Here is a 27,141-nt window from a genome sequence, read left to right as displayed (position 1 = left end):
AGAATTCCATCATCCCTGGCCCCCCCTTCCTCTTTGGAGCCTGTTCAGTACTGCTGGCTCTGCTTGTTGCCTTGTTTATTCCAGAACATACCAATTTAAGCTTACGGTCCAGCAGTTGGAGAAAGCACTGTGGTAGTCACAGCCATCCTCACAGTACACAAGCGCCAGGAGAGGCCAAAGAACCTTTACTCCAGGACACAAACGTGTGACAACTGAAATCAGGAAGACTTTTCTATCAGTACCCAGGTCTTAGTTTTCACCTGTAGTTCTGGATGTACATTCCATTTCCATCCACAATGTACTTTTAATAAGATTGTCTTAAGAAATGTATCTGCATGAACTGCGTGGGAACTAAAGAAAAGAAAAAGAACCGGACAGTTTTCCAAAGATGTTACAATTTCTTTTGAAAAGAAATCGTTTATTAGCACCAGTTTCTTGCCACTAAGCTGTTTATTATACATCCTTTAATTAAAATTTAAAACTATATATGTAACTTCTTTAGATACTAGCAATGTCTCTGCTACCATTTCCTTCAGGTGTTGAGCTTTAACTCTATTTATGCTGACTCAACAGTGAGACAGAGTAGGTAGTATAGTGTGGACCTGTTCATTTTACCATGGTAAAATCCTGAGTCAGATTTTAATATTGTAAAATCTTGGGTCAAATAATTCAAAGCCTTAATGCAGATGCACTAAAGAAATGGTAAATGTTTGCATTTAAAAAACAAAATTCTTAAGAAAACTATACTAAATCTGAATCATGTTTCAAGCTTGTTTTTAGTAATTTTATTTTAAACATTATTCACTACTGTTTTTGAAATGAGAAAAGATCAGCCATTTAGAATTTAAATTGGGGTGTCTGGAGCCTGTAAATCTAAATGCTGGCTCGAATTTGTTTCCCAGCTACTTATACCACTATCTTTTAATGTTTGCATAATCATAAGGACCTCAACACTTGAATACATAATCTAAAAATTATATAGTAAAGCTGGTAGCCTTGAAAAATGTCAATGTGATATCTATATGTAGATAAATATATATAGTGGCCTTTCAGGACTGTCACAGTAACACTTTATTTACAGAGCTAATGTTTGTCCTAAATTTTCAGGACCCTAGAAGAGAGCTTTATACAATTACTGATGTGAATTTCTCTATAGTGTATATTTTTGTGTCCAGTTATATTATTTAAAAAAGTGTTACTTTGTAAAAATTGTACATAAAGTACTGTATAGTTTACACTGTTTTCATCTTGTGTGTGGTTATTGCTTAATGCTTTTTAAACTTGGAACATTCACTATGGTTAAATAAGGTCTTAAAAGAAATGTAAATATTCTGTTAATAAAATTAAATATTTTAATGATTTTTTTTTAAAGAAAGTCTTGATCTGTGATTCCCTTATAAGGCCTGTTTTGGCTTTGTTACTGTACTTTTACAGTAACAATATCTTCTCCCTTTGAATCCATTTCATTTCCCTCAATACTGTTGTTATAGGAAGCAAAGCAATGAAAACTTAGTCCATAAATTAACTGAAAATAATTTTCTAAGCACAGGTGCAGGTGTTATAGGTCGGTCCTATTTCTGTTTTTATACACATTTAAGTATGTCATATTCCCAAAATATTAATACTTTATTAAAACAAAGCTCAGTTTACAGAAATACATTAAATGCAGTATTTTGATTATTAACACATGTACAATTGTACACAGCAGAACAATTTCAAATAAAAGTTTAAGAGGTAGAGAAAATAATTAGCACACTCAGAAGTCTGTACTTAATACCAAAAAGTCTTTACGAAGTTGACATCAAAATGATCTCTATCCTAGCTGTTGTATCCTTATGTCATATATCCTATCTAAACCCTTGTCACAACGTTTTATATTACACAGTATTTACAATGTAGAGTCCAATATTGCCGAGAAGTTGCTTTCCAAATTAGTGTTTTCAAGTTACTGTAACTGAGTATTCTTACTAATCTAGTATATCTAAATGACACACACCAAAAAACTGTATAAAAACTAATAATGGTTACTAAGCTTTTTTTTTTTTTTACAATAGATCCCTATTTTAAGACAGTTTGCAATTCCCAGCAGTTTCAAAGTGTGAAAAGACTCAATATTGTGGCTTCACAAAAGAATTAGCAAAGATTCTCTAGTTTACTATGGAGCTAATAACATTGGTGGGTTGTCAGTATCCTGAAATGTCTCTTTGCCTCATCTGTGTAATAACATTCTTGAAAATATTTTGAAAAAGTATCACAAGAGCATTAACACTCTATAAACAAAAAATGCTTTAAAGGTTTCTTAAGAGAATGCTACTCTACTGGATGGCTGTTAAGAAAACAAAATGGAGCCCTGTGATTGTGATAAGTTTTTTTTAAATCACCTCATTTTTTCCAAGGAACAAATTCTTACCTGAAACTTTTAATTATAGGGAAGAAAAGAAAGCTGTCACTTCTAAAATTATTCACCTTGCCTACTTTACTAAGCCAACATGAAAATGAACCTATTTTGATATTATAAAAATTAATATTCATTATGCTCTTGTAAATATTTTGTGTAAGTACTAATTTTTAAAACAATATTCCACTAATACAGATTTAAGTGAATAACAAAACTTCAAATGAAAGAGAACAACTGGATGACTACAGGCTTCCAGGAAGTATTAAAATCCTATTAACTGGCTCAAATGACTTAAAGCACTTTGTACCTAATCTGGTCATGTAATTAGACTGTCCAAAATTGTTTGTATAATATATTAAAATTATAGACTTACTCAAAAGATAATTTAAAGGGTTCAAGGAAAATATTTACTTGCTATGAAGAATTTCATTCATTTAAGGTAATTTCAGGATTTTTCCCTTTAAATATCATCAATAATATATTTCAAGAGATAATCATTTTCCTTCATAATTCTCAGGTGGAAAATTTAAAATTTTATTGTACTAATGAAAATGATAAAGTGAACTGATAGCATTCTTTGGCTTCATTAAAATATTAATATGTCTGAGCAGGTTTTAATGAACTAAGATACTCAATGATCAGGCTCTCCCTTACAAGGATCAATTCTTTCCTTAGAAATTCTCAGAAGTTCTAAGGATTAGTTTAATAAAATTCATATTATTCTATAAAACACCACATTCCAAACTAAAAAGTGTCATTTGTTCAGAATCTTCACCAATTTCCAAGTACAGATTTGCTCCTCTAAACTGCATAAATGATGGCAGTAAAGGATCCAATCTAATACAGCAGTAACTCAAGTAAACCCTGAAACCTGCGTGTTCAGAATTTGAGCTATATGCTGTTACCATATTTTTAAGCCATGTCAATTTCTAAAATTTCAAAAAAAAACAACAGACGACACTAGGATTAACTGTTCTGTAGCTGCCCGGGAAAGTAAGCTGAAGATGCAGAAGGGAGCACTGTGAGTTTTGAAGATGTCTGTAATGCTCCTAAAGTGCCATCTTTCTGATGGTCTGCAAATGAGGACAAAAAAATTATTTGTATTTATGTTAGTCCTTATATAATACACTTAATTAAACCACAGTATACAATCCACACTACTTCAGAAATGTCTTCTCACCTGGATTATTAAATAGATTTTGGCTGAGTCCACGCAAAGGAATGCTATCTTCCCTTTTCTTCAGATATATGGATTCCAGTCCTAAATTTTCACCACTTGAAAGGAAAACAGTAATTATGAACTTAATTTAACAAAGTCTTATTTTCTCTACAGTAAGGTCTGAATGTTTATATACAAATAAATATATCACAATATAACTAACATTTATAGCTTTGTTCAAACCAAATCATGCTTTTCAGTGGTTTCTTAAGCAAATAATTTATCCATAAGCCAAAGTATACATCTTCTCAGTAAAAAAATTAAGATTTTCCTTTGACCAAAAGCCCCTCAAAATTTTGTGGTGCTTCAAAGTGGTCATTATTAACTGTTAATACTTACTACACTAATAAATTCTGGTCAGATGAATAAAAACATGAAATCTTGAAAAAAACAAAGGAGGGGGTATTCTGTAGTTGTACTTTCCCTCTTTCAACCACTATATTCCTTCCTTTTAAATCTGTCCACTGTTAACATTTTCTCTAATAGTACACTTGTAAGAAGTTAAAAGATCTTGTAAAGCAATGACATTTTATCTTTAAAATTAAATGATGGTCTTTTCTCAATTTTCAGAAAAAAATGGGTGAATAGGTGTTTTTTCAATTTTAATATTTTTCTTTAACCTTTGCCACTTATTACTAGCAGACTACAAATAAATTCTAAACAACTCAAAACAGCACAACAGTCCTAATTTTATAGACACGTGATTATATTGACTTTGTACCACAAATATCATTTTTTTCTGTTAAGTAAAATTGTTCTTGGTGTACATGATAAAGTTAAACATAAACATCATGGTGTTCTATTAATTCCAGGTGTTCTGGCACTTTAACAACTATGAGCTTCAGTACAGCAAACATGAACATTTCAGGACCTGAAAGAATTCTCACCTTTTTAAAAAATGGAGGCTCACAAACATTAACTATTATAATACTCATCTTGGTGCTAATTTTAGAGGAGCCAATGAATAAAGGCCAGAGACCTGGAATAAGAAGCCTCTTGGAGCCATGTCAGTAATTTAGTTTGCAACATATTGGGGATGGTGATGGCTCAAGATAATGAGTACCAGCAGACAAACCTTAAAGCAATTAAATTTTAAGTAAATAAACATAATGGTAAGAAAACAGTATTACAAACATAAATACTAATCAGACAGACAAATTTGCATCTATAAATTGTTTACTTTAGCCACAACTCACTGATTCAACAAACTTCACTATGCAAAACCACCTTAACTAAAAAATAGGCAAGGAATCTGAGTAGGCAAAATTGGCATTAAAGCTTATTTATGTTAGCTTGGCTAGGGTGCAACCTCAAAAGCCTTTTCACTCTTATTTACCACAGAATTTTAATTCTCAGAGTACACTGGAAGCAATTACTTGGACAAAGAGCTTCCAAGGGTAGACATAGCCATATAGGAAAATAAAAAAAAAAACCCGCCAACTCTGATGAATTAAAGATTTCTATCTAATTGCCCAAGAATATCTGAAAGGGTATTCTTCAGTTATGTAGGGAAATCCCTTTTAAAAAAATAAATTTTACTGCTGCTGCTGCTAAGTCGCTTCAGTCGTGTCCGACTCTTTGCGACCCCACAGACGGTAGCCCACCAGGCTCCCCCGTCCCTGGGATTCTCCAGGCAAGAACACTGGAGTGGGTTGCCATTTCCTTCTCCAATGCATGAAAGTGAAAAGTGAAAGTGAAGTCGCTCAGTCGTGTCCGACTCTTAGCGACCCCATGGACTGCAGCCTACCAGGCTCCTCCGTCCATAGTTTTAAAAAAATGAGAAACCACTTTCTTACAGATTAAAGTGACTAACTTAATCCCACTGCTCAGCAACTTAACACATCACATAAATAAGTGGTCATCACAGCTTTCAAACACTGTTAAAAACTCCTTAAGATGACTCTCAGAATTACAAACATTAAATTTTATGTCAAGAACTTACTTTTCCTTATCAGTTGAGCAGGGCATACTAATAGTTGTTCCTGACTGAACATCTCCTAGTGATGGATTTGGTTTTGTAAACTGCAAGTTAAACTGAACCTGTGAAGAGGGAAAACATCATATAACTGATTAGTAAGAACTGAGACTAAACAGGAGTAACCGAGACAGTTCTATATACAGATAGGTGGCTAAATTTTTTCTCTAATAAATCTAGACCACAGAAGTTCAACCTATATTTTATAACACAAGCACATTTTATTGAGAAGGTTTAATTTTAAAATCCTATTTCTCCTTACCCAAAAGTTCCCATTATATAAGCAAGAGTAATAGCACAAATTATTTATTTTGAAATGAAAACATGAACATTATACATTTAAGTATAATACATTATACACTGCTTTAATGTTAAAAGTAACCAAGAACCACAATGATGCATTTATTTACCACATGCATTCTGAAAATTCCCTTTCAAGAATTTAAACTCTTATCATATTGAAGAATTCTAAATGAGTGCTAGGAATCTAAACTTTGAAATAATCAAAAACAATCCAAGAATCTATACAAAAGTCCAAAATAAAATATCAAGCATATGGGATGTAGTAGCTTATTTAAAATAATAATGACTATGACTGAGGGGGTTTCATACCAAAAATATACATATGGGCTTTATGTTATGGAAATCCATAAACGTAAGTCACCATACTAATAAATCAAAAAAAAAAGTTATGATGACTTGAATCCAAAAAAAAGGCATAAGGAGATAAACACCTATTTTTTTGTTAAAAATCATAATAAAATATAGATACTAGCTTAATAGGAAAAAATTATAAATCAGAAAGGTATATGCTGCTTTCCTCAGCTATCAAGGCTTAACATTCTAAAGATAACAATTCTCCCTATATTAATCTACACATTTAACAAGATCACAAAAAATACAAGTACAGGACTTTTAAAAAGTGAAGTAAGGTGATTCGCATAGTCCTTATAGAAAACATGCAAGAGGGAAGAAAATTTTAAAAGAGCCTAACATCTTTATACATAATACAGTTTCCAGACACCAATGATAAATAATTAGAAAACTGGACAAAATAAACAAAAGAATGGTCCCCCAAACTAGCCAACAGGTAGTGCAGGACTGTGATCTCTGAGAGAAGCTGTGATCCATACGACTGACCCAGCTTTCTAATCAGAGGCACTTCCTGCCTCACTACAGTACAGACAAAGGAGGTACTGCTAAATGGAGAAGATCATCAGTTTAGGGAGGATGAGGTAGGTACCTGGAAGCTGCAAGGCAGAATTCCGATGAAAAGTGAGGTATAAAGAGAACAAGTGCCAGAAATCAACACGTGAATCCCCTTGAGTCTTTTCTGAATACTAGGCACATGCATGGGGCTGCCCATGTGGTTCAGTGGTAAAGACGGTGAAGTGGTAAAGGCGGTTTGCCTGCCAATGTGGGAAATGGAAGAGCCCCGGGTTCAATCCCTGGGTCAGGAAGATCCCCTGGAGGAGTAAATGGCAACTCACTCCAGGATTCTTGTGTGGAAAATCCCATGGACAGAGGAGCCTAGTGGGCTACAGTCCATGGGGGTCACAAGGAGTCGAACATGACTGAGCACATACGCACAGCACAGGTACATGATAGAGTAAAACTCCACAATGCTGCGCAAATAAACACAGCAGAGCTTTTAGCTGAACATTTTCCAAGATTCAAAATCATGAAGATAAAGTGGACACTCTTGGTGATCATTTAGGACATTCAGTAGGGAGCATTTGTAAGAGGGCTGAACTATCCCTTGAGTAAAAGCTACTGCAAATGCATCCGAGGCACAATTCTAAGCAAATGCATCAACTCAAGGTTCACAGAAATTCAGTAAGATAAAATTACTGCTCCACTTTACAAATGGAGAAACTGAAGCAGGACAACTAGATATTTTTGTTTGTTACTGGCTTGCCCAACTTCATACTGATAAGAGGCAAGATTTAAACTCCAAAATCTGATTCCATATTTTAACCATTATAATTGAGCAGTATATGCATTCAATTTACAAATAAATATTCAATTAGAGATTCAAGTTCAAAGTGTACTGTTAGTATTAGGGCTGTTTGGTTGCTTTCGTGAGGGATGCATACCAAAAGACTATGGAGGCCAATAATATAGGAAACACTAGAAGTCTGGCTTTGATATTTAAGAACAGGATTGTTATCATAATTCCTCCGATTCCAGAAGAGCTATAAGAAAGGTAATCTTATTATAAGTCATATTTAGTCCTACCAACTAAACAATTATCTGCAGTAGTTCTCATCTTCATTTTGAACATTATATATATATTGCTGGAAAGCTGTTTAAAAGCAATTTTGAATTTAATTATAATCCTCAAGAAAAAACTGATACCAATATGTAAGCGCACTTGAGCATACTGATATTTATGAAAAAACAACAGTATTCATTTGATTACATGTATCTAGTTTTCAATAAGCAATATAAGAAAAGCCAATTAAATGCATCTAAATACTCTTTACATAATAATATTCTACATATAAAAACTCAGGCTTAATTCTCGATTCACTGAGAATTCTCAATAGTTCCAAATAATAATAAGGCTATTTAATAAGACTATTGTAAAAAAATATCAATAACCTCAGATATGCAGATGACACCACCCTTATGGCAGAGAGTGAAGAGGAACTCAAAAGCCTCTTGATGAAAGTAAAAGTGGAGAGTGAAAAAGTTGGCTTAAAGCTCAACATTCAGAAAACGAAGATCATGGCATCCAGTCCCATCACTTCATGGAAAATAGATGGGGAAACAGTGCAAACAGTGTCAGCCTTTATTTTTCTGGGCTCCAAAATCACTGCAGATGGTGACTGCAGCCATGAAATTAAAAGAGGCTTACTCCTTGGAAGGAAAGTTATGACCAACCTAGACAGTACAATCAAAAGCAGAGACATCACTTTGCCAACAAAGGTTCGTCTAGTCAAGGCTATGGTTTTTTCTGTGGTCGTGTATGGATGTGAGAACTGGACTGTCAAGAAGGCTGAGCGCCGAAGAATTGATGCTTTTGAACTGTGGTGTTGGAGAAGACTCTTGAGAGTCCCTTGGACTGCAAGGAGATCCAACCAGTCCATTCTGAAGGAGATCAGCCCTGGGATTTCTTTGGAAGGAATGATTCTAAAGCTGAAACTCCAGTACTTTGGCCACCTCATGTGAAGAGTTGACTGATTGGAAAAGACTCTGATGCTGGGAGGGATTGGGGGCAAGAGGAGAAGGGGACGACAGAGGATGAGATGGCTGGATGGCATCACTGACTCGATGGATGTGAGTCTGAGTGAACTCCGGGAGTTGGTGATGGACAGGGAGGCCTGGCGTGCTGCAATTCATGGGGTCGCAAAGAGTCGGACACGACTGAGCGACTGATCTGATCTGATTGTAAAAAAAGAAGTATATGCCTAAACAACATAGCCAACTTATTTTTAGGTCAGCCCCAAACTAATTTGATAAAGAGTTTATAATAGCAGTTTCAAAGTCCTCAATTCTACCTTTCATAAAACAGTCTTCTCAAAAATGAAAACAGAATCAGTGGCTCATCTGGGTGGAAAATTACTGTGAAAACAATTATAATACATGTGAAAACAATGTATAAATCTAAAATATTAGTAATAATGATGATGATGAAAAACTCAAGCAGGCAGAAAAAAGCAAATGAATCAAGGTTTGGAGAGATTGCTAAGTATATGCTATTCGAGATAATGTTGTCAGAACTACATTTTATAATTTATTATAATCCTGCCAATCAGACCGTTAAATCCTAACAATGGAATCCAAAAATTTCACTACCACTAATATACCAGCAGCATGAAACTGGTAATCCTAGGTTAGGTTTGAGAGTTGTAGGAGATACAGGTAGAAGAATGAATTAAAAAATGGAGAGATAAAGAGGAATAAAAATAAGTTTAAACATACTGGTATCTAGGTTATTATAAATTATAGTGACTCAAAAAAATCATATAGTGCATTTAATATTTCCTGTAAGCATAACACACTAGACATTCATAAATATATTCAGAATTATATTCATTTAATACTAAGCAACTGATCAAAAAATAGATGTTTTAAATAAAGTAATAAATTGCTATTTTCTTTTTTTTTTTTTTAAGTGTTAAGTTATTTTGCCTACCTTTGGTCCTGAAACTGTGTGGATGCTATTTTTGGCAGATATAGGATGAGAAAAGGTATTCTGGAATGCAAACGCAGAGGAGACAGGATAACCAATCCCACAAGCTGGGTAAGTCAGTCTACCCTCAACCTAAAAATAAAAGCATAAAAAAGGCTGAGGATGAGAAATTTGTTCTAAATAGTATTTGGCGATGCAGGAGGCATTAGCATCTGCCATAATAACTAAGAGTTAAGAACACTCTCTCAGAGGCCAAACTTGCCTACCATGACACCAAACTCTGTTTCATTACATATTATGAAACTGGAATATCTTTGGCCCAGACGGCTTTTCAGAGTGGCTGTGTAAGCTTAGACCAAAACAAACAAAACAAAACAAAAACCCACTGGACCTGATTTTGAACTGAAGTAAAACAAAGACCTCTGAATCATCTTGGTTCCCTCTAGGCCCTGAATTCCTGAAAATGGAGTTCGGGGGTAGTCCTAGACCAAAAAGCCAATAAGGGATAAAATAAAAATAATCGGGCAATACCTTTCACACAGCTATTTATCATTAGTCGGTAAGATTAAGCCTGTCGTCTTTTCATGTTTTTAATTCAGTACCAGTAAGGACCACTTAAAAATGTAAGTACCACTTAACTCTGTACTTTTTCCCAAGTTAGCAGAAATCCTTACCCTTCTTTAAACATCAAGTACTATCTCATTTACTAGAGTAGATTAAAAATTCTACTATGGATTTGCACTTTAAATCCTCTGCCAATGCCCTCCAGTCAAAGACTTGGACCAGAAATACATCTATAGGTGTACACACTCTTTGCAACAAGGAAGACTGAAGACCAGGTGGAACCTAGAAAGAGACGTGTCTCTGTAAGACAATGTTAAAAAGGACTATTTATTGGACTTTGTCATGTGTTAGATGAATCAAGGAACAGTTTAAGAATGTGGGGCTATACTGTGGACTGGATGCTATCAAGAAATGGGGATAACTATATGACTAGGTATATGAATAGATTTTATCCAGTAAGGTAGGATGAATGCACTAAGACCAAAGTTATAACTGGTAATGAGCAGCAGTCACTCACTTTAGCCGGATCGGAGGATACTTGCCCATTTTTATGGTTTGGCAATGTCCTATTTTTGTCTGTGTTCAAACATGACTATGAAGTGGTCTTATTTTTGTCTTGATCCATCACAGTCAGAGAATGGCCTTACCTGGTATTGATATTCTGTGAATTTGATTATGTTCAACAGGAGAGCCTCAAAACCTAGCTGTGAGTGCAAGGCCAATTCCTAGCCAGGCCCAGGCCTAGCTGATAGTACCAAGCCAGATCCAGGTACTCAAAGCTAAAAAGCTTAACACTTGTAAATCGTTTCTTCCAGAATCTAGAGCTGACAAGCTTGGTAATAGGGTTTCTCTTTCTCTCTTTTTTTCCCAATAGAATTCAGATTAGGCTCCTCCAGTATAGTGCCAGAGCTGAGCCCATATCCTGCTCGCCCTTACTGAGGCCTCCTAAATACTTTCTGTGTTTGTTAACAGTTTTCAGCATATTTGGCCTTACTTCAGTCAATACTGAGTGATTTCTGTATCCATTAAAATGTTACAAAGTAGTGCACCCTTAAAATAGAGCCTCTTTGTTAAGAGTAAGTATACCTTTATGTCCCTCTTCCAAAGGTAAAACTACTTCAGTGCTAAAAATTGTAATAGGACTCTAGTCATATTAGGTACCAGCACCTAACAATCTGAGAATATTTTTGTTTTAGAAAATTTACCAAGACCATTCACAACATCTTAATTTAAATCTTACCACATTTGAGGTAGGAGAAATTCCACTTCTGATGGTGTTGCTACTGGAATGTACAGGTGGAGTGGTAGAAGGTCCCAATACATCTTGCTTTCTCACTAGCTGATTTTCATTTAATTCTTTATTTAACCATGTGATTACTTAAATAAAAGAACAAGAAGAAACTTAATACTTCAATTTTTCTACTAATTTTAAGTATTTTAAAATTATATTAATTTTTAAAATTTTACATTTTTAAAACTGTTATATCATAGGAAAACAACATAAGTTCATCTAAATATTTGTCACTAAATATTTTTATTTTACAACTGCCACAAGGACTCTTTATCCTTTTACTGTCTATCAGAAGCACGTATTTCTGCAAGTCAAGGATCTCTTTGAAATCTCTTTTGATTTCATTTCTAGAATATCTTCCAGTTTATTTAAATTCAAACTCTTAGTTCTCAAAATCAGTATTACAAACTGAGAAAAATGTAGAAGACTTAATCTCATATTTTTGTTTTAAATATTTGTATTATTATCAGTAGGTAAATACAGCAATTATAGCAAGTAGTAGGAAAGAATGTAAATTACAGTCAATATTTTCAACATTTACTTCTGGGTACTGACACATGTGATAGGGTTTCTTTTAATGATGGTAACTGTTTTACAGGATAGTTGATTTTAATTTACTACAGCAAAGACATTAAGATGGTATGTTTAAAGCAGATTATATGTATACAGCAATACCTTGATTTAGCTAGACTTATAAATTCAGTAAAAATTGCAGGTTAAGAATAAAACTAAAAACCTCATTTAAATGAAAAGGTAAAATACTTACACTTTTCATTATTTTTTAGAAGTTGTTTGCTTTCTTCAAGTTTTTGAACTGTAGCTTCTAATTGTTCTTGTAATTTGCATACCTAAAATACATTAATCCTTAAAGTAAGTATAATAAAGGCTAAAATAAAAACTGAAGAGATATATTACTATTCATTAAATAATTACTATTAAATATGAAAGGAATTAGCTCAGCTGTGTAATAAAATATATGTGCACATAATTATATATACACACACATATATGAACACTCAACGTATTTGAGTCATAATAACTAATTTTTCAAACTGAAATAGTTTATTAAATTCTGTTGATTGTAGTCATGTTTTCTTGGGGGAAAAAGCCAAAACTTTCTCTAATGTAACAAAGTAGAAATGTTTAAAATAAATGAGGAAATACATTAAGCTTTGCAAATAGTCAACACATACTAAATATAAAATATTAACTACCTCTTGTTCTTTAATTCGGAGAGACTGTCCAACATCTTGTAATTCTTTTTGTTCCTTTTGTAATTTTTCTTCCTTTTCAGCCAAGAGTTTCTCTTGCTGAATAGTTACTGTATTCTTCAATTTCAACTTACCCATTAAAGTCTTCAGATCCCCTTGCAGTTTTTTGATAATTTCATTTGCCTATAGAAGAGTTTCACATGAATGTCTCTACATAGTCCAATGAAACATCTCTACATAATCCAATGAAATATTCTATTGTTTTAAAAAAACAAACCTTAAGAAGTTCAGCTGATAATGATTTTATTGTAGCTTCAAGTTTTCCTAGTTGTACCTGATTTTTCTCACCATTTTCTTCCAGAGCCACCTGATATATATTTTTAAAAATGTGAACAATTAGGAAGTCTGTGTTTATTTAGGAAAAACATCATATATGTATGTGATCATCAATTTGTTTAGAAAATTTTAAAATAGACCTTTTGTTCCTGGATTGTATCAAACGCTTCTTTTGTTCTTAAAACAAGCTGGTCCTTATCCTTGATTTCCTGTTCTAAAACAGCCACTTTTGTTTGTAGCTGATTAATATGCTTTTCTTTTTCATGGCATTCAGCATCGAGTGTAGAATTTTCTCTTCTCAAAGAGAGGACTTCTTGCTTAGCCCGCTGGAGCTCCTAGACAAGGGGGAAAAAAAAGGAAAGTTGGCTGGTCTGATAATTTATAATTAAGATATTTAAAACAGGAAAAAGTCTTTCATAACTTTGAAGTTCCAGTACCAATGCTCTTTTAAAGAAATGACGGTCTCTCTAAAGGTATATGTAACTCAGATTTGAAACATAACTGTAAAATACACTAATATCTAATTCAATCACAGTAAGGGAAAATTAAACAATCCTTATGAATTACTGAAACTTTTAAAACCTAGTAACAAGAATTTTCTGCTGTCTTGAAATTTACAAATTCAAAAAATTACTTAGGTAATAAACGCTCAGGTATAACAGAATTTCAAAATATATACAATACATAAATAAAAAGAAAGTCCTATCATTCTACCACTAAAGCAGTGATCCTCTATCTAGTCTGCATAATGAAATCACCTGGAAAGCTTTAACTACTACTGATGCCTGGTATCCTGCCCAAGAGATTTTTATTTCATTCGTATGAGGTATGACCTGAGCTCTTCAACCTGTTTCTCAGGGCAGCCAAGAAATCATGAGATATTGTTAATTAATAATAAGTCAGAAAGACAAATACTACATAATATCACTTAGATGTGAAATCCAAAATATGACAAAAATGAACATATTTACAAAACAGAAACAGACTCATATAGAAAACAAGCTTATAGCTACCAAAGGGGAAGAAGGGGGATATAAATGAGGAGTTTGAGATTAGCAGATACAAACCACTATATAAAATAAATAACAAGGTCCTACTGCAGAGTACAGAGAACTATATTCAATAATACAAACCACAGTGAAAACACGAAAAAATATTTTAAATAATTTTTTTAATAGATCTGCCTTCCAATGCAGGAGACACCAAGAGAGACAGGTTTGATCCCTGGTCAGGAAAATCTTCTGGAGTAGGAAATGGCAATCACTCCAGTATTCTTGGCTGGGAAATCCCATCAACAGAGGAGTCTTGTGGACTACAGTCCACCGGGGTCGCAGAGAGTCAGACATGACTGAGCACACACACATACTAAATAACACCTCAATCATCTAGTATCAGTCCAAATGTTGCCAGTACACTAAAGTACAGTACGTAATAGTATTCCTAGTTTTCAATTTTAACAATAACTATATAAAATAATTTTCTAGTATATACCCTAGTGGTTTTAGAAGCACAGACTCTGCTATCAAGCACTGCATGAGTGCATGCTAACTTGCTTCAGTCATGTCTGACTTTTTACGACCCTACGGACTTTAGCCAGCCAGACTCTTCTGGCCATGGGAGTCTCCAGGCAAGAATACTGGAATGCCTTGCCAGACCCTCCTCCAGGGTATCTTCCCAACCCAGGGCTCAAACCCGCTGTCTCTTATGTCTCCTGCATTGGCAGGCAGGTTCTTTACCACCACAGCCACCTGGGAAGTCTACTGTGCCACCTCGAGTATTACTTAACCTCAGTAATTTCAGTTCTCTCATTTGTAAAAGAGAAACCATACCATAAATTATTTCACCTCTGCAAAAACCCTTATACAAACTCTGTTTTACGTGTTAGATGCTCAGTCATCTCTCTCTGTGACCTCATGGACTGTAGCCTGCCAGGCTCCTCTGTCCATGGGATTCTCCAAGCAAGACTAGAGCAGGTTGTCATTCCCTTCTCCAGGGGTCCTTCCTGACCCAGAGATGGAACCCAGGTCTCCTGCAGTGCAGGCAAATTCTTTACTGTCTGAACCACCAGGGAAGTTCAAATGCTTAATAAATGGTAGTAACTATTAATTTTAGGATACTAATCTCTAAAAGGTATAATTTAACATAATTACGTAAAAATACTGAAGTTTAAAAAAAGTTTTCAGGACTCAAAATTTCCAAGTCCTATGCAAACCTTGCAAGAAATATTTTGATTACATTATATGGCACCCCACTGCAGTAGTCTCGCCTGAGAAATCCTAGGGACAAAGGAGGCTATTTAGTCACAAAGAGTTGGACACAACTGAGTGACTGATCATACACACACACATGAAAATCAACATAACAAAGCACAGTTTATACACTGGCCAGTGTCAGGGCTAAAACAGAAGAAACCACATAGGATTATAATGAAGTACTCATCCAATGTGCAGGGTGAAATGTTTCACCAACTGGTGTGAAAGGTGAAGAGGGTATCGAGAAGGACTGAAGCATCTAATAGGGCAGAATGCGATGAGGATCTGAACATAAAATCAGTCAGGCTTTATTCAGAATTGGAGGTCTTGTGAGCTAGAATAACACTGTTTATTTGAACATGATAGGTTTAACAAAATCTACATACGTTTTCTAATAACTCATATGACAATAACGTATAATAGTTATCATAGGAAGGAGCTTATCATCACTGCCAAAGTATCAACAAAAGTACTACTACAGCAATATTTTTTAAATGTCTCTGTTGCCTGAAAGAACAAGACAGTATTAGAGACAGGCCAATAATAGAGAATTTCAATGGCCAGGCTTACTTGGGTAAATTACTTAAGCTCTCAGTGCCTTAGTTTCATCATCTTTAAATGGGGTAATAATAATACCTTCTTTAAAATAACTGCTATAAGAATTAAATGAGTTAATATAGGCAAAGCACTTAAAACAGTGTTATAGTTATCATCATTACTTTTATTATTATTACTAGACACGAAACTTCACACAGTTGTTTGCCATGCTGAGTAGACTGGAAGATCAGCCTGCCAATACCCTGAGCCACAACACTGGACTGATATTAAAAGTACACTGGCAAATCTGAGGGCTATGCCAAAGGGCTACTCAAGACCCTAACTAAAAGTAACCAAGTTTACTTTAGCTCTGTTTTGAATCAGCCCATTTTATTAGATTTTAGTTTCTCAATTATTTTGGGTATTCTCTGAGCTGATTATCTAAAGAGATCCTTGCAAAGCATCCAGAAGAATACTACCCATAGAAGTAATAAAGTAACCAAATTCAAATCAAGTTACCAAATTAGACCTTGCTTTTAAACTGGGCAGGGAGGGGAACCAACTCCAAGATTTGATACCTCTTCAACACCAGACAGCTTTGCTTTAAGTTCTCTGATGGTGGAGTCTCCTTTGTATTTCCTTTCAGTGAGGTCTTTATTAGCCGTTTCTAACTCAGACAATCTGTTCTGTAGCTGCTGCATGTTCCGTTGATGAAGGATTTCTAAATCTTTCTTCTGTTGTTCATGTTGCTGTTGGTATTGAACCTGGGCCTATTACATAATAAAATACAGTACCAAAATTCAAAGAAAAAAATACAAATATGAGAAGATTTGAGTAAAAAAAATCTTAATTATTCTTCTTTGTAAGATTTCCCTGCTTTTAAGAGATTCTATTTTCAATTATGGATTTTATGAAAAAGAAAGGTTAACAAAACAAAGGCAAATTTACCACTGTGATCTTGTTCATAATTTCTTCTTCTCCTAAACCCACCTGTTTAGAAGTAATGGCCTTCAATTTAAGGGAAGAATGGTATGTGTTAAGGGGGGAAAAAAGCAAATTGCAAACACTATGTATAGTGTCAAACTACCCCCATGAAAAGAAAAATGAGCAGGTACATAAGGAACTTTCAGTATTTGCTTTAAACCACACTATTCTGTTTCCGTTTTTTACAACTAGTATAAATGTTTTCTAATTAAAAAAAAAATCTAAACTTACAGTAAAATTGACAAGGTACTGCTCAGTCTTACATTTAGTTGTTAAATTTCACTATCAACAATAAATTTCACTATCAAAAATAAAAACAATACAACAAGAACATGGTTGTAACTCTGAAATCTTTGTTTACCTGTTTGTATCATATCAAAAATCTATCTTAATAATTTCTGTCATGAGACATAGACGGCATTATGTTAAGTGAAATAAGTTACAGTAAGACAAATACTGTATGATATCACTTATACGTGTAATCTAAAAAACTACAACGAACTAGTGAATAAAACAAAAAAGAAGCAGACTCACAAACAGAACAAACTAGTGGCTATCAGTTCGGAGAGAGGGAAAGTCTAGGGGCTACACAGCATTAGAGGATTAAAAACAGGATTATTATGGGATTATATAAAATTGTGTGTGTGAAACGTTTCAAAATTATAAAGCGCAATAGAATTTAAAGACTTTCATTCAATAAAAAAAATTTTAAATAATTTCTGTTGATGAACACTGCTGCTGCTGCTAAGCTACCTCAGTCGTGTCCGACTCTGTGCGACCCCTTAGACGGCAGCCCACCAGGCTCCCCCGTCCCCAGGCAAGAACACTGGAGTGGGTTGCCATTTCCTTCTCCAATGCATGAAAGTGAAAAGTCAAAGTGAAGTTGCTCAGTCGTGTCCGACTCTTAGCGACCCCATGGACTGCAGCCCACCAGGCTCCTCCGTCCATGGGATTTTCCAGGCAAGAGTACTGGAGTCGGGTGCCATTGCCTTCTCCATGATGAACACTAACAAGCCTAAATACATTTTAAAAATAAAAAATATTTTTCTAATTATGCAAGCTATACATTCTTTTAAAAGGCATAAAGAAAGAATCACAAATCCAGGGAGTCATTATAAATATTTAGGAATATTCCTTTCCAGCTATTTATATACTTAAAACTGACATCATACAAATACACATAACACATAGCTAAATTTAACAAATTGAGACCAAGCACTTTACACAATTATGCTTTTTAATCCTTTAGCACTTGCACTTCCTCATATCGATAAAAACTCTTTGTAAATACTTTCAATATCCACACAGTACCCCAATCCATGGCTATACCATAATGCAATTAACCCCTGCCCTACTATGGATACTGAGTTTCCAATTTTTCACTATTACAAATAAAACCATGGTTAAAATTTTTCTTCATAAGCATAAATCCAAATTCAGATTATATGTAAATAAATATAAAGCTTGGTACTAGTTACAAATACCACATTCCAGAAAAGTTGTATTCATTCAAAAATTCCTAACACAAAAGCAGGGGAGTGTCTCTCATAAAATACTTAGGATATTTTCCATGATTATTTTAGGACTTTCCTCATTTTTGGAAAACTGAAATGGAGAGAAGAAAGAAGCACAAGAAATAAAATAGGAAAGAGTCCATATAAAACTGAAAATGCAACCATGGAAGAAAACACTGAAGGAGCAATCAAGGGAGAAAAGCAACAATGAACAAACTGGTTTATGATGCTAACTGTAACTGTCTAAGAGGGTAACCAAACACACTGAAGGCAACAAGAGGCCAAAGACTGCAAAAATAAAGAACTGGCTTTATCCCTGTGATGATCAGAATTTCAGAACTTTTGTTTAAAAAAAAAAAAGTGTAATGGATAGAATTTCAACATTTACATTTTCTGCTTTGTTTATTTCAGGTGATTCTGATGCACACTAAAGCCTTACAATCACTGCCCTATAGAGTATCTATCAGCAGGAAGAGAGGAGCAGCTTGCTTGGTTTTAAAGTCTCAAAGCACTGATTCACAAGCCTATTAGAAAAATGCAGTAAGGAATGCAAACAAATCCTTCAGTCGTTTTTGTGTTATACACAAATATACTTAATGATGAGACTTTCAGAACCTAACCTGTTTGAAAATAGAGGCAAAAAATACTTAACAAACAATAGAAATTAATGAAATCAGATGGGAGCGTAGAGACAGTGCAGAACTAATTAATGAAACAAAGAACTGCTTCTTTAAAAATACTAAAGAAAACAAACTATCAACTCTCATTAAAAAAAGACAATTAAGAACATAGGAGAAATGGTATGGAGATTTTAAAAACTGTAAGACTGCTTATAAGATATTTTACTAATTAAATACAAACATGAAATAAATGGATTTTTAATGAAATATAAACTAACATAACTCAAGGAAAAACAGAAAATCCAACAGGACCGATAGGGACTTCCCTGGTGATCCAGCTGTTATAAGACTCCAAGCTCCCAAAGCAGCAAGCTCGAGTTCAATGCCTGACTGGAGAACTATGATCCCTCATGTCAAAACTACTGAGCCCACACGTTCCAGAGCCAACGTGCTGCAAGCAGAGACCTGCACCTACAACAAAAACCCGCCAAAGCCCCCAAAAATACACACACACAAAAAACAAAACAAAAAAGAAAAGAATAAAAAATCATGAAGGAAACGGGAAAGAATCTAAAGAAAAATGCCTTAAGAAGGCATCATACCCAAATGGTAAAAGGCTAATTCTATCAGGCCTTCAAGGAACAGATAATTCTTCATTTGACTGTTTCAAAGCATAAAGAAAACCAGAAAATGTTTTCATACCTTTCATGACACTAGCATAATTCTAATACCACAGTGCAAAACCTATCACTGTAATTAGCAGACTAAGATAGGAAAAGAGTAAACTCAAACCAATCTCACCTATGAATATATACACAAATGTTCTAAATTAAATATTAGCAAATTCATTCAACAGGATATTAAAAATCTCTGAATACATATTATTCAATGAATTCAAAGATGGTTCCACTTTTAGAAATCTATCATTATCATTAATATATTAGAAAAGTGAAAAAAACGATATTATTTGGTTCAATCTCCAAAAGTCACTCCGTCTGACCTAGCTAGCATTCTTTGGATGCCAGACAGAAGAAAATTTTCTCAAACACAGAGTAAATATCACATATAATGGAAAGATAATTTAGTTATTTATCAAAAAACATTACCAAAGTTAATATACATAAATCTCTTGCATTTCTATACAGTAACAATGAAAGATCAGAAAGAGAAATTAAAGAAACAATCTCATTTACTATCTCATCAAGAAAAATAATTATTCTACACAAGGAGGAAAAAGATCTATACTCTGAAAACTATAAGATGCTGATGAAAGAATCAAATATGACACAAACAGATGAAAAGATATACCATGTTCTTGGATTTGAAGAATCAGTACTGGCAAAAATGACTAGCCAAGGCAATCTACAGTTTCAATACAATACCTATAAAATCACAAATATCATCTTTCACAGAACTAGAACAAAATTTTTTTTAGTTTGTATGGAAACACAAAAGACCCTGAGTAGCCTAAGCAATCCTAAAAAAGAAAAACAGAGATGGAGGAATCAGGCTTTCTAACTTCAGACAATACAGCAAAGCTACAGTCATCAAAACCATATGGTACTGGCACAAAAACAGAAATATCTATCGATGGAACAAGATAGAAAGCCCCAAAATACACCCATGCACCTATGGTCAATTAAACTACAGCAAAGGAGGCAAGAATATACAAATAGAATGAAACCAGAACATTCTCTAACACCATACACAAAAATGAACTTACAATGGATTAGACCTAAATGTAAGACCAGATACTATAAAGCTCTTAGAGGTAAACATAAGCAGAGCACTCACTGACATAAATTGAAGCAACATCTTTTTGGATCCACCTCCCAAATTAATGAAAGCAAAAAGCAAGGTAAACAAATGGGACCTAATTAAAGATTCTGCATAGCAAAGAAAACCATAAACAAAATTAAAAAATAACCCAAGTGAGAGAAAGTATTTGCAAATGAAGCAGACTGTTACGGAATTTATCTCCAAATGACACGAACAGTTTATACAGCTCAACATACTAAAAACAAAAAAAATCAAAAAATGACAGAAGATCTAAGTAGATATTTCTTCAAAGAAGACACACAGATGGCCAAAAAGCACATAAAAAGATGTTCAACGTTGCTAATTATTAGAGAAATGCAAATCAAAACTATAATGAGGTATCACCCACACCAATAAGAATGGCCATCATCAAAAAGTCTACAAACAATAAATGCTGGAGAGGTATGGAGAAAAGGGAACACTGTTGCTAAGAATGTAAACTGGTATAACTGCTACAGAGAACAGTATGAGTTTCTTTAAAAAACTAAAAATACAGAACTACCATATGACTCAGCAATCCCACTCCTAGACGTATATCCAAGGAAAACCATAATTTGAAAACATACATGTACCCCAATATTCACTGTAACACTATTTACAATAGCCAGGACATGGAAGCAACCTAAATGTCCATCACAGAGAAATGGATAAAGAAGATGTGTTACACATATACAACGGATTCTTCAGTTCAGTTCAGTTGCTCAGTCGTGTCCAACTCTTCTCGACCCCATGAAGGAGCAGGCCAGGCCTCCTTGTCCATCACCAACTCCCAGAGTGCACTCAGACTCACGTCCATCGAGTCAGTGATGCCATCCAGCCATCTCATCCTCTGTCGTCCCCTTCTCCTCCTGCCCCCAATCCCTCCCAGCATCAGAGTCTTTTCCAATGAGTCAACTCTTCGCATGAAGTGGCCAAAGTACTGGAGTTTCAGCTTTAGCATCATTCCTTCCAAAGAAATCCCAGGGCTGATCTCCTTCAGAATGGACTGGTTGGATCTCCTTGCAGTCCAAGGGACTCTCAAGAGTCTTCTCCAACACCACAGTTCAAAAGCATCAACTCTTCAGTGCTCAGCCTTCTTCACAGTCCAACTCTCACATCTATACGTGACCACAGGAAAAACCACAGCCTTGACTAGACGGACCTTTGTTGGCAAAGTAATGTCTCTGCTTTTCAATATGCTATCTAGGTTGGTCATAATTTTCCTTCCAAGGAGTAAGCGTCTTTTAATTTCACGGCTGCAGTCACCATCTGCAGTGATTTTGGAGCCCCAAAAAATAAAGTCTGACACTGTTTCCACTGTTTCCCCATCTATTTTCCCATGAAGTGATGGGACCGGATACCATGATCTTCGTTTTCTGAATGTTGAACTTTAACGGAATCTTAGTTAACCATTAAAAAGAATGAATGTCATTTGCAACAACATGGATGGATCTAGAAATTATCATACTAAATGAAATAAGTCAAAGACAAATAGCATATATCACCTATATGTAGAATCTAAAAAAATGATACAAATGAACTTACAAAACAGAAACAGAAACGATTCTGAAAACAAACTTATGGTTACTAAAGAGGAAAGCTGGAGGAGAGATAAATTAGAGGAGTTTGGGATTAACAAATATACACTATTACATATAAACAGATAATAAACAAGGATCTACTGTATAGCTCAGAGACCTGTACTTAATGTTGTGTAATAACCTATGTGGGAAAAGACTCTGAAAAAGAATGGATATACACAAACGTTTAACTGAAATCCTTAGTGGCTCAGATGGTAAAGAATCTGCCTGCAACACAGGAGACCGGGGTTCTATCCCTGGGTTGGGAGGATTCCCTGGAGAAGGGAATGGCAACCCACTCCAATATTCTTGCCTGGGAAATCCATGGACAGAGGAGCCTGGTGGGCTGCAGTCCTAGGGGTCGCAAAGAGATGGACATGACTGAGCAACTAACACTTTCATTTTTTTCATAACTGAAATCACCTTGCTATATACCTGAAACTAACACTAACATTAAATCGACTATACTCCAATACAAAATAAAAAATTTTTTAAAAGACTAGATCAAGATAAGGATTCCACCATTACCACTTTCTGTATAAGGGAAAAAGGCAAACCTTCAGAAGAAACAAATTACCATTTTTTATAGTTTATCTATTTGAAAAATCTAAGACAATTAACTCCAAAACTACTAGGTTGGCCAAAAAGTTCCTTTGATTTTTAAGTAACAATAAAAGACACATTTTTCGTTTTCACCAAGAATGTTATAGAACAATGTATTCACCATTTTGTTGCACTATCTTCTGCCATTTTTCAGGCAACTTCGTAATTCCATCTTCCCAAAACCTTTTATCTTTTTGAGTAAAGAACTGATCAAGGTATCTTTTACAATCTCCCAGGGAATGGAAAATTTCTTCCATTAAGATAATTTTATAAAGACCAAAATATCATGTTGATGTTTGGTAGAAACTAATGCAATACTGTAAAGCAATTATCCTCCAATTAAACATAAATAAAGACCAAAATAAACAGAAATCTGAAGTTACAATGTCTGGTGAATACAGCAAATGAGTCAGAATTTTCCAGCCAAACTGCAAGTTTTTGCCTGGTAATCAAAGAAACATGCAGTCTTGTGGTATCCTGATGGTAGATTGTGTGTTTTCCATTGACTGATTCTGGACAGTTTTGTCGAGTGCTGCTTTCAGTTGGTCTAACTGAGAACAGTACTTGTTGGAATTAATCCAACAAGTGTGGTTTCCAGGAAGGAGCTCATAATAGATAATTCCCTTCCAATTCCATCATATTCATAACATCACCTTCTTTGGATGAAGATCAGCCTTCATGTGGTTGGTGGTGGTTCCTTTACATTGCCCCGCGATCTCTTCCATTCCACATTATTGCACAATATCCACTTTTCACTGCCTGTCACAACTGGCTTTAAAAAGAACTTTCTCATTATGCTTAAGTAGGGAATTGCATGTGGAAATATGGTCAAAAAGGTTTTTTTTTCACTTAACCCAAACAAAGTGATTAACATAACCAAGCTGATGCAAATGATTTTCAACACTTGATTTGAATATTTTGAATATGTCAGCTGTCTCCTCGTGGTATAGTGCTGACTGATCTCAAATAATGTCTTGATTTGATTGCTATAAATTTCAAGTGGAGCCTGAATGAGGGCATGGCAACCCACTCCAGTATTCTTGCCTGGAGAATCCCCATGGACGGAGGAGCCTAGTGGTCTACAGTCCACAGGTTCACAAAGAATTGGACATGACTGAGCAACTAAGCACATAATATCCTTACTTTGCACCAGAAATGAAAAGGCAAGCCATAGACAAAAAATATTCACAATGCATATATCTGACAAAGGATTCATGTTCAGAATATACAAAGAACTCTTATAAATCAATAAGGAAAACCATTAACTGCCCAATTAAAAATGGGCTGAAGGACTTCCCTGGTGGTCCAGTGGTTAAGAATCCATCTGCCAATGCAGAGGACACGGGTACGATCACTAGGACAGGAAGACTGCACACGCCACAGGGCAACTGAGCACATGAACCACAGCTACTGAGTCTCCACTCAGCCCACAGGCTCCAACCACTGAAGCCCACACACCCTAGAGCCCGTGCTCCGCAACAAGAGATGCCGTCAACCACAGTGAGAAGACCAGCACTGCAACCAGGGTAGCCCCTGCTCGCCACAACTAAAGAAAGCCGGCACAGAGCAATAACCCAGCACAGCCAAAAATAAATAAATAAAACTTTAAAAAAATGGGCTAAAGACACGAATGGGCACTTCTCAAGAAAACAGCCAAAAGATCAATATGCATACAAAAAAAAAATGTTCATTATTATGAGGTACCACTATACACCCACTGAATGGCAGTGTGACCTAAATATCCACTTTGGAAAATTGTGACAGTTTCTACGAAAGCTAAACATATGCCTACGCTAGAACCTAGCCATTCTAGTCCTAAATATTGTATATACCCAAGTAAAATGAGTACATATGTTCACAAAGACACTACAAGAAAGTTCGTAACAGTTTAATTAATAATAGCAGAATGTCAGAAACAATTCAAATGTCTACCAAGAGGAAAACAGATAAATTATGGGATATTCATAGAATAGAATCCTACACAACAACAAAAAGAACACAAGAACATAATCTCAGAGACACTATGTTACTGAGTAAAGTAAGCCACACACAAATTAGAATATACAGCATGTGTCCATTTATCTAAAGTTAAAGAACAAGCAAAACTAATCAATGATAACCAAAGTGATACGCCTTCTGTGAGAGTAAAATGGATTGGGAAGGCACAAGGGACCAGAGAGGAGTGATACAATTTTCTGAATCTTAATTTAGGTGAAAAGTAGACATAAACTGTTACCAAGTTGTACCCTTAAAAGCAAACCTTAAGTAAAGCGCATAAAAATAAAAATAAAATTTAATGTTAAGTAACAATTTAACATTAAAGAAATTAATGATATAAAAGGTATAAAATAAATCCACACTACAAAGCAGTAAAAAAAAGTCACACAGAAAAAGCAAAAGATTTAAAATATAATCCACGGAAGAAATACAAGGGGCTAAAGTCATATTAAAAGATACTTATCTTCACTAAAAAAAATCTAAGAAATGTAAATTAAAACTAACACTACTACAATACCTATCATGTAGCAGATACTGAGAAGGCTGACAGCATCAGGAATACATGAAAGTATGGCCATACGCTATCTTTGGGGTTCTATTTGGTACAGCCTTTTTGGGTGGCAAGTTTGCAATATCCATTAATATTTTATATGGATATATTGTACTCACTTCTAGGAATAAAAATGTTCACTGCAGTACTATTTGCAATAACCAAAATTTAAAGCATTTCAATCTCCACCAGTTAGGTAAGTTCTTAAATAATTTCCTCTTCTTGAGCCATTTCCAAACTGATAAAAAATGGTATCTATGATATTGTAAGGATAAAAAAAATTACAATCACTGTATCCAGTTGACCTCATTGTTGCTGTTCAGTCGCTAAGTCTACCTGACCCTGCGACCCCATGAACTGCAGCAAGCCAGGTTTTCCCATCCTTCACCATCTCCCTGAGTTTGCTCAAACTCATCTCCATTGAGTAAGGGATGCCATCCAACCATCTCATCCTCTGTTCCCCCCTTCTCCTCTTGCCCTCAATCTTTCCCAGGTTCAGGGTCTTTTTCAATGAGTTGGCTCTTCACTTCAGGTGGCCAAAGTATTGGAGCTTCAGCTTCAGCACCAGTCCTTCCAATGAATATTCAGGGTTGATTTCCTTTAGGATTGACTGGTTTGCTCTCCCTGCTGTCCAAGGGACTCTCAAGAGTCTTCTCCAGCACCACAGTACAAAAGCGAAAATTCTTCAGTGCTCAGCCTTCTTTATGGTTAAACTCTCACATACATGGGCTTCCCTGGTAGCTCAGCTGGTAAAGAATCTGCCTGCAATGCAGGAGACCCTGTTTCAATTCTTGGGTCAGGAAGATCCCCTGGAGAAGGGATAGGCTACCCCACTCCAGTATTCTTGGGCTTCTCTCTTGGCTCAGCTGGTAAAGAATCTGCCTGCAATGTGGGAGACCTGGGTTGGGAAGATCCCCTGGAAAAGGGAACCCACTCCAGTATTCTGGCCTGGAGAATTTCATAGACTGTATTATATGTAGTCCATGGCATTGCAAAGAGTTGGACATGACTGAGTGGCTTTCACTTTCGACTATATGGACCTTTGTCTGTAAAGTGATGTCTCTGCTTTTTAATACACTATCTAGGTTTGTCGTAGCTTTTCTTCCAAGGAGCAAGCATCTTTTAATTTCGTGGCTGCAGTCACTGTCTGCAGTTATTCTGGAGCCCAAGAAAATGATATCTGACACTGTTTCCACTTTTCCCCCATCTATTTGCCATGAAGTGATGGGAACCTCGTTAGCTTAGTGAGTGAAGTCGCTCAGTCATGTCTGACTCTTTGCGACCCCATGGACTGTAGCCTACCAGGCTCCTCTGTCCATGGGATTTTCCAGGCAATAGTCCTGGAGTGGATTGCCATTTCCTTCTCCAGGGGATCTTCCCAACCCAGGGATCGAACCCGGGTCTCCCACATTGTAGACAGACACTTTACCATCTGAGCCACCAGGGACAAATCTCCCAATTTATATATTTCTAAATTTATAAATATAAACAAGTATTTATAAATTATATACTATTCACATATAGAGAGAAAAATTTGGGAAAACAAACATCAGAATGTTTAGAAGTTATCTCTG

General features: G+C 35.2%; 2 protein-coding genes across 5 annotated transcripts in view; one reads left to right on the top strand and one right to left on the bottom strand.

The window, feature by feature from the left end:
- The window catches only part of MFSD14A (major facilitator superfamily domain containing 14A), a 53,784-nt gene extending 52,425 nt beyond the window's left edge, over positions 1-1,359 (top strand). The window contains exon 11 of one of the 2 annotated variants that reach the window (XM_010803166.4): positions 3-1,359. In XM_010803166.4, coding sequence (XP_010801468.1) covers positions 3-209 — 207 coding nt within the window. In that variant the 3' untranslated portion in view covers positions 210-1,359. The remainder of the gene's footprint in view (positions 1-2) is intronic. The other variant, NM_001102038.1, reaches the window with a different exon arrangement.
- A 248-nt stretch (positions 1,360-1,607) lies between these two features.
- SASS6 (SAS-6 centriolar assembly protein) overlaps positions 1,608-27,141 on the bottom strand; it is a 41,248-nt gene continuing 15,714 nt past the window's right edge. The window contains exons 7-16 of one of the 3 annotated variants that reach the window (XM_010803156.4): positions 16,500-16,691; positions 13,273-13,467; positions 13,074-13,163; positions 12,800-12,979; positions 12,352-12,433; positions 11,535-11,671; positions 9,734-9,862; positions 5,560-5,657; positions 3,579-3,673; positions 1,608-3,471 (exon numbers count right to left, since the gene is read on the bottom strand). In XM_010803156.4, the coding sequence (XP_010801458.2) occupies positions 3,365-3,471; positions 3,579-3,673; positions 5,560-5,657; positions 9,734-9,862; positions 11,535-11,671; positions 12,352-12,433; positions 12,800-12,979; positions 13,074-13,163; positions 13,273-13,467; positions 16,500-16,691 (1,305 nt within the window). In that variant the 3' untranslated portion in view covers positions 1,608-3,364. The remainder of the gene's footprint in view (positions 3,472-3,578; positions 3,674-5,559; positions 5,658-9,733; positions 9,863-11,534; positions 11,672-12,351; positions 12,434-12,799; positions 12,980-13,073; positions 13,164-13,272; positions 13,468-16,499; positions 16,692-27,141) is intronic. The other 2 variants (NM_001192026.1, XM_024985632.2) reach the window with 2 other exon arrangements.

This window comes from Bos taurus, chromosome 3, assembly GCF_002263795.3.
Source record: "Bos taurus isolate L1 Dominette 01449 registration number 42190680 breed Hereford chromosome 3, ARS-UCD2.0, whole genome shotgun sequence".
Lineage (NCBI taxonomy): Eukaryota > Metazoa > Chordata > Mammalia > Artiodactyla > Bovidae > Bos > Bos taurus.
Note: the sequence above shows the minus strand (reverse complement) of the source record. Positions and strands in the feature narration are given on the sequence as shown.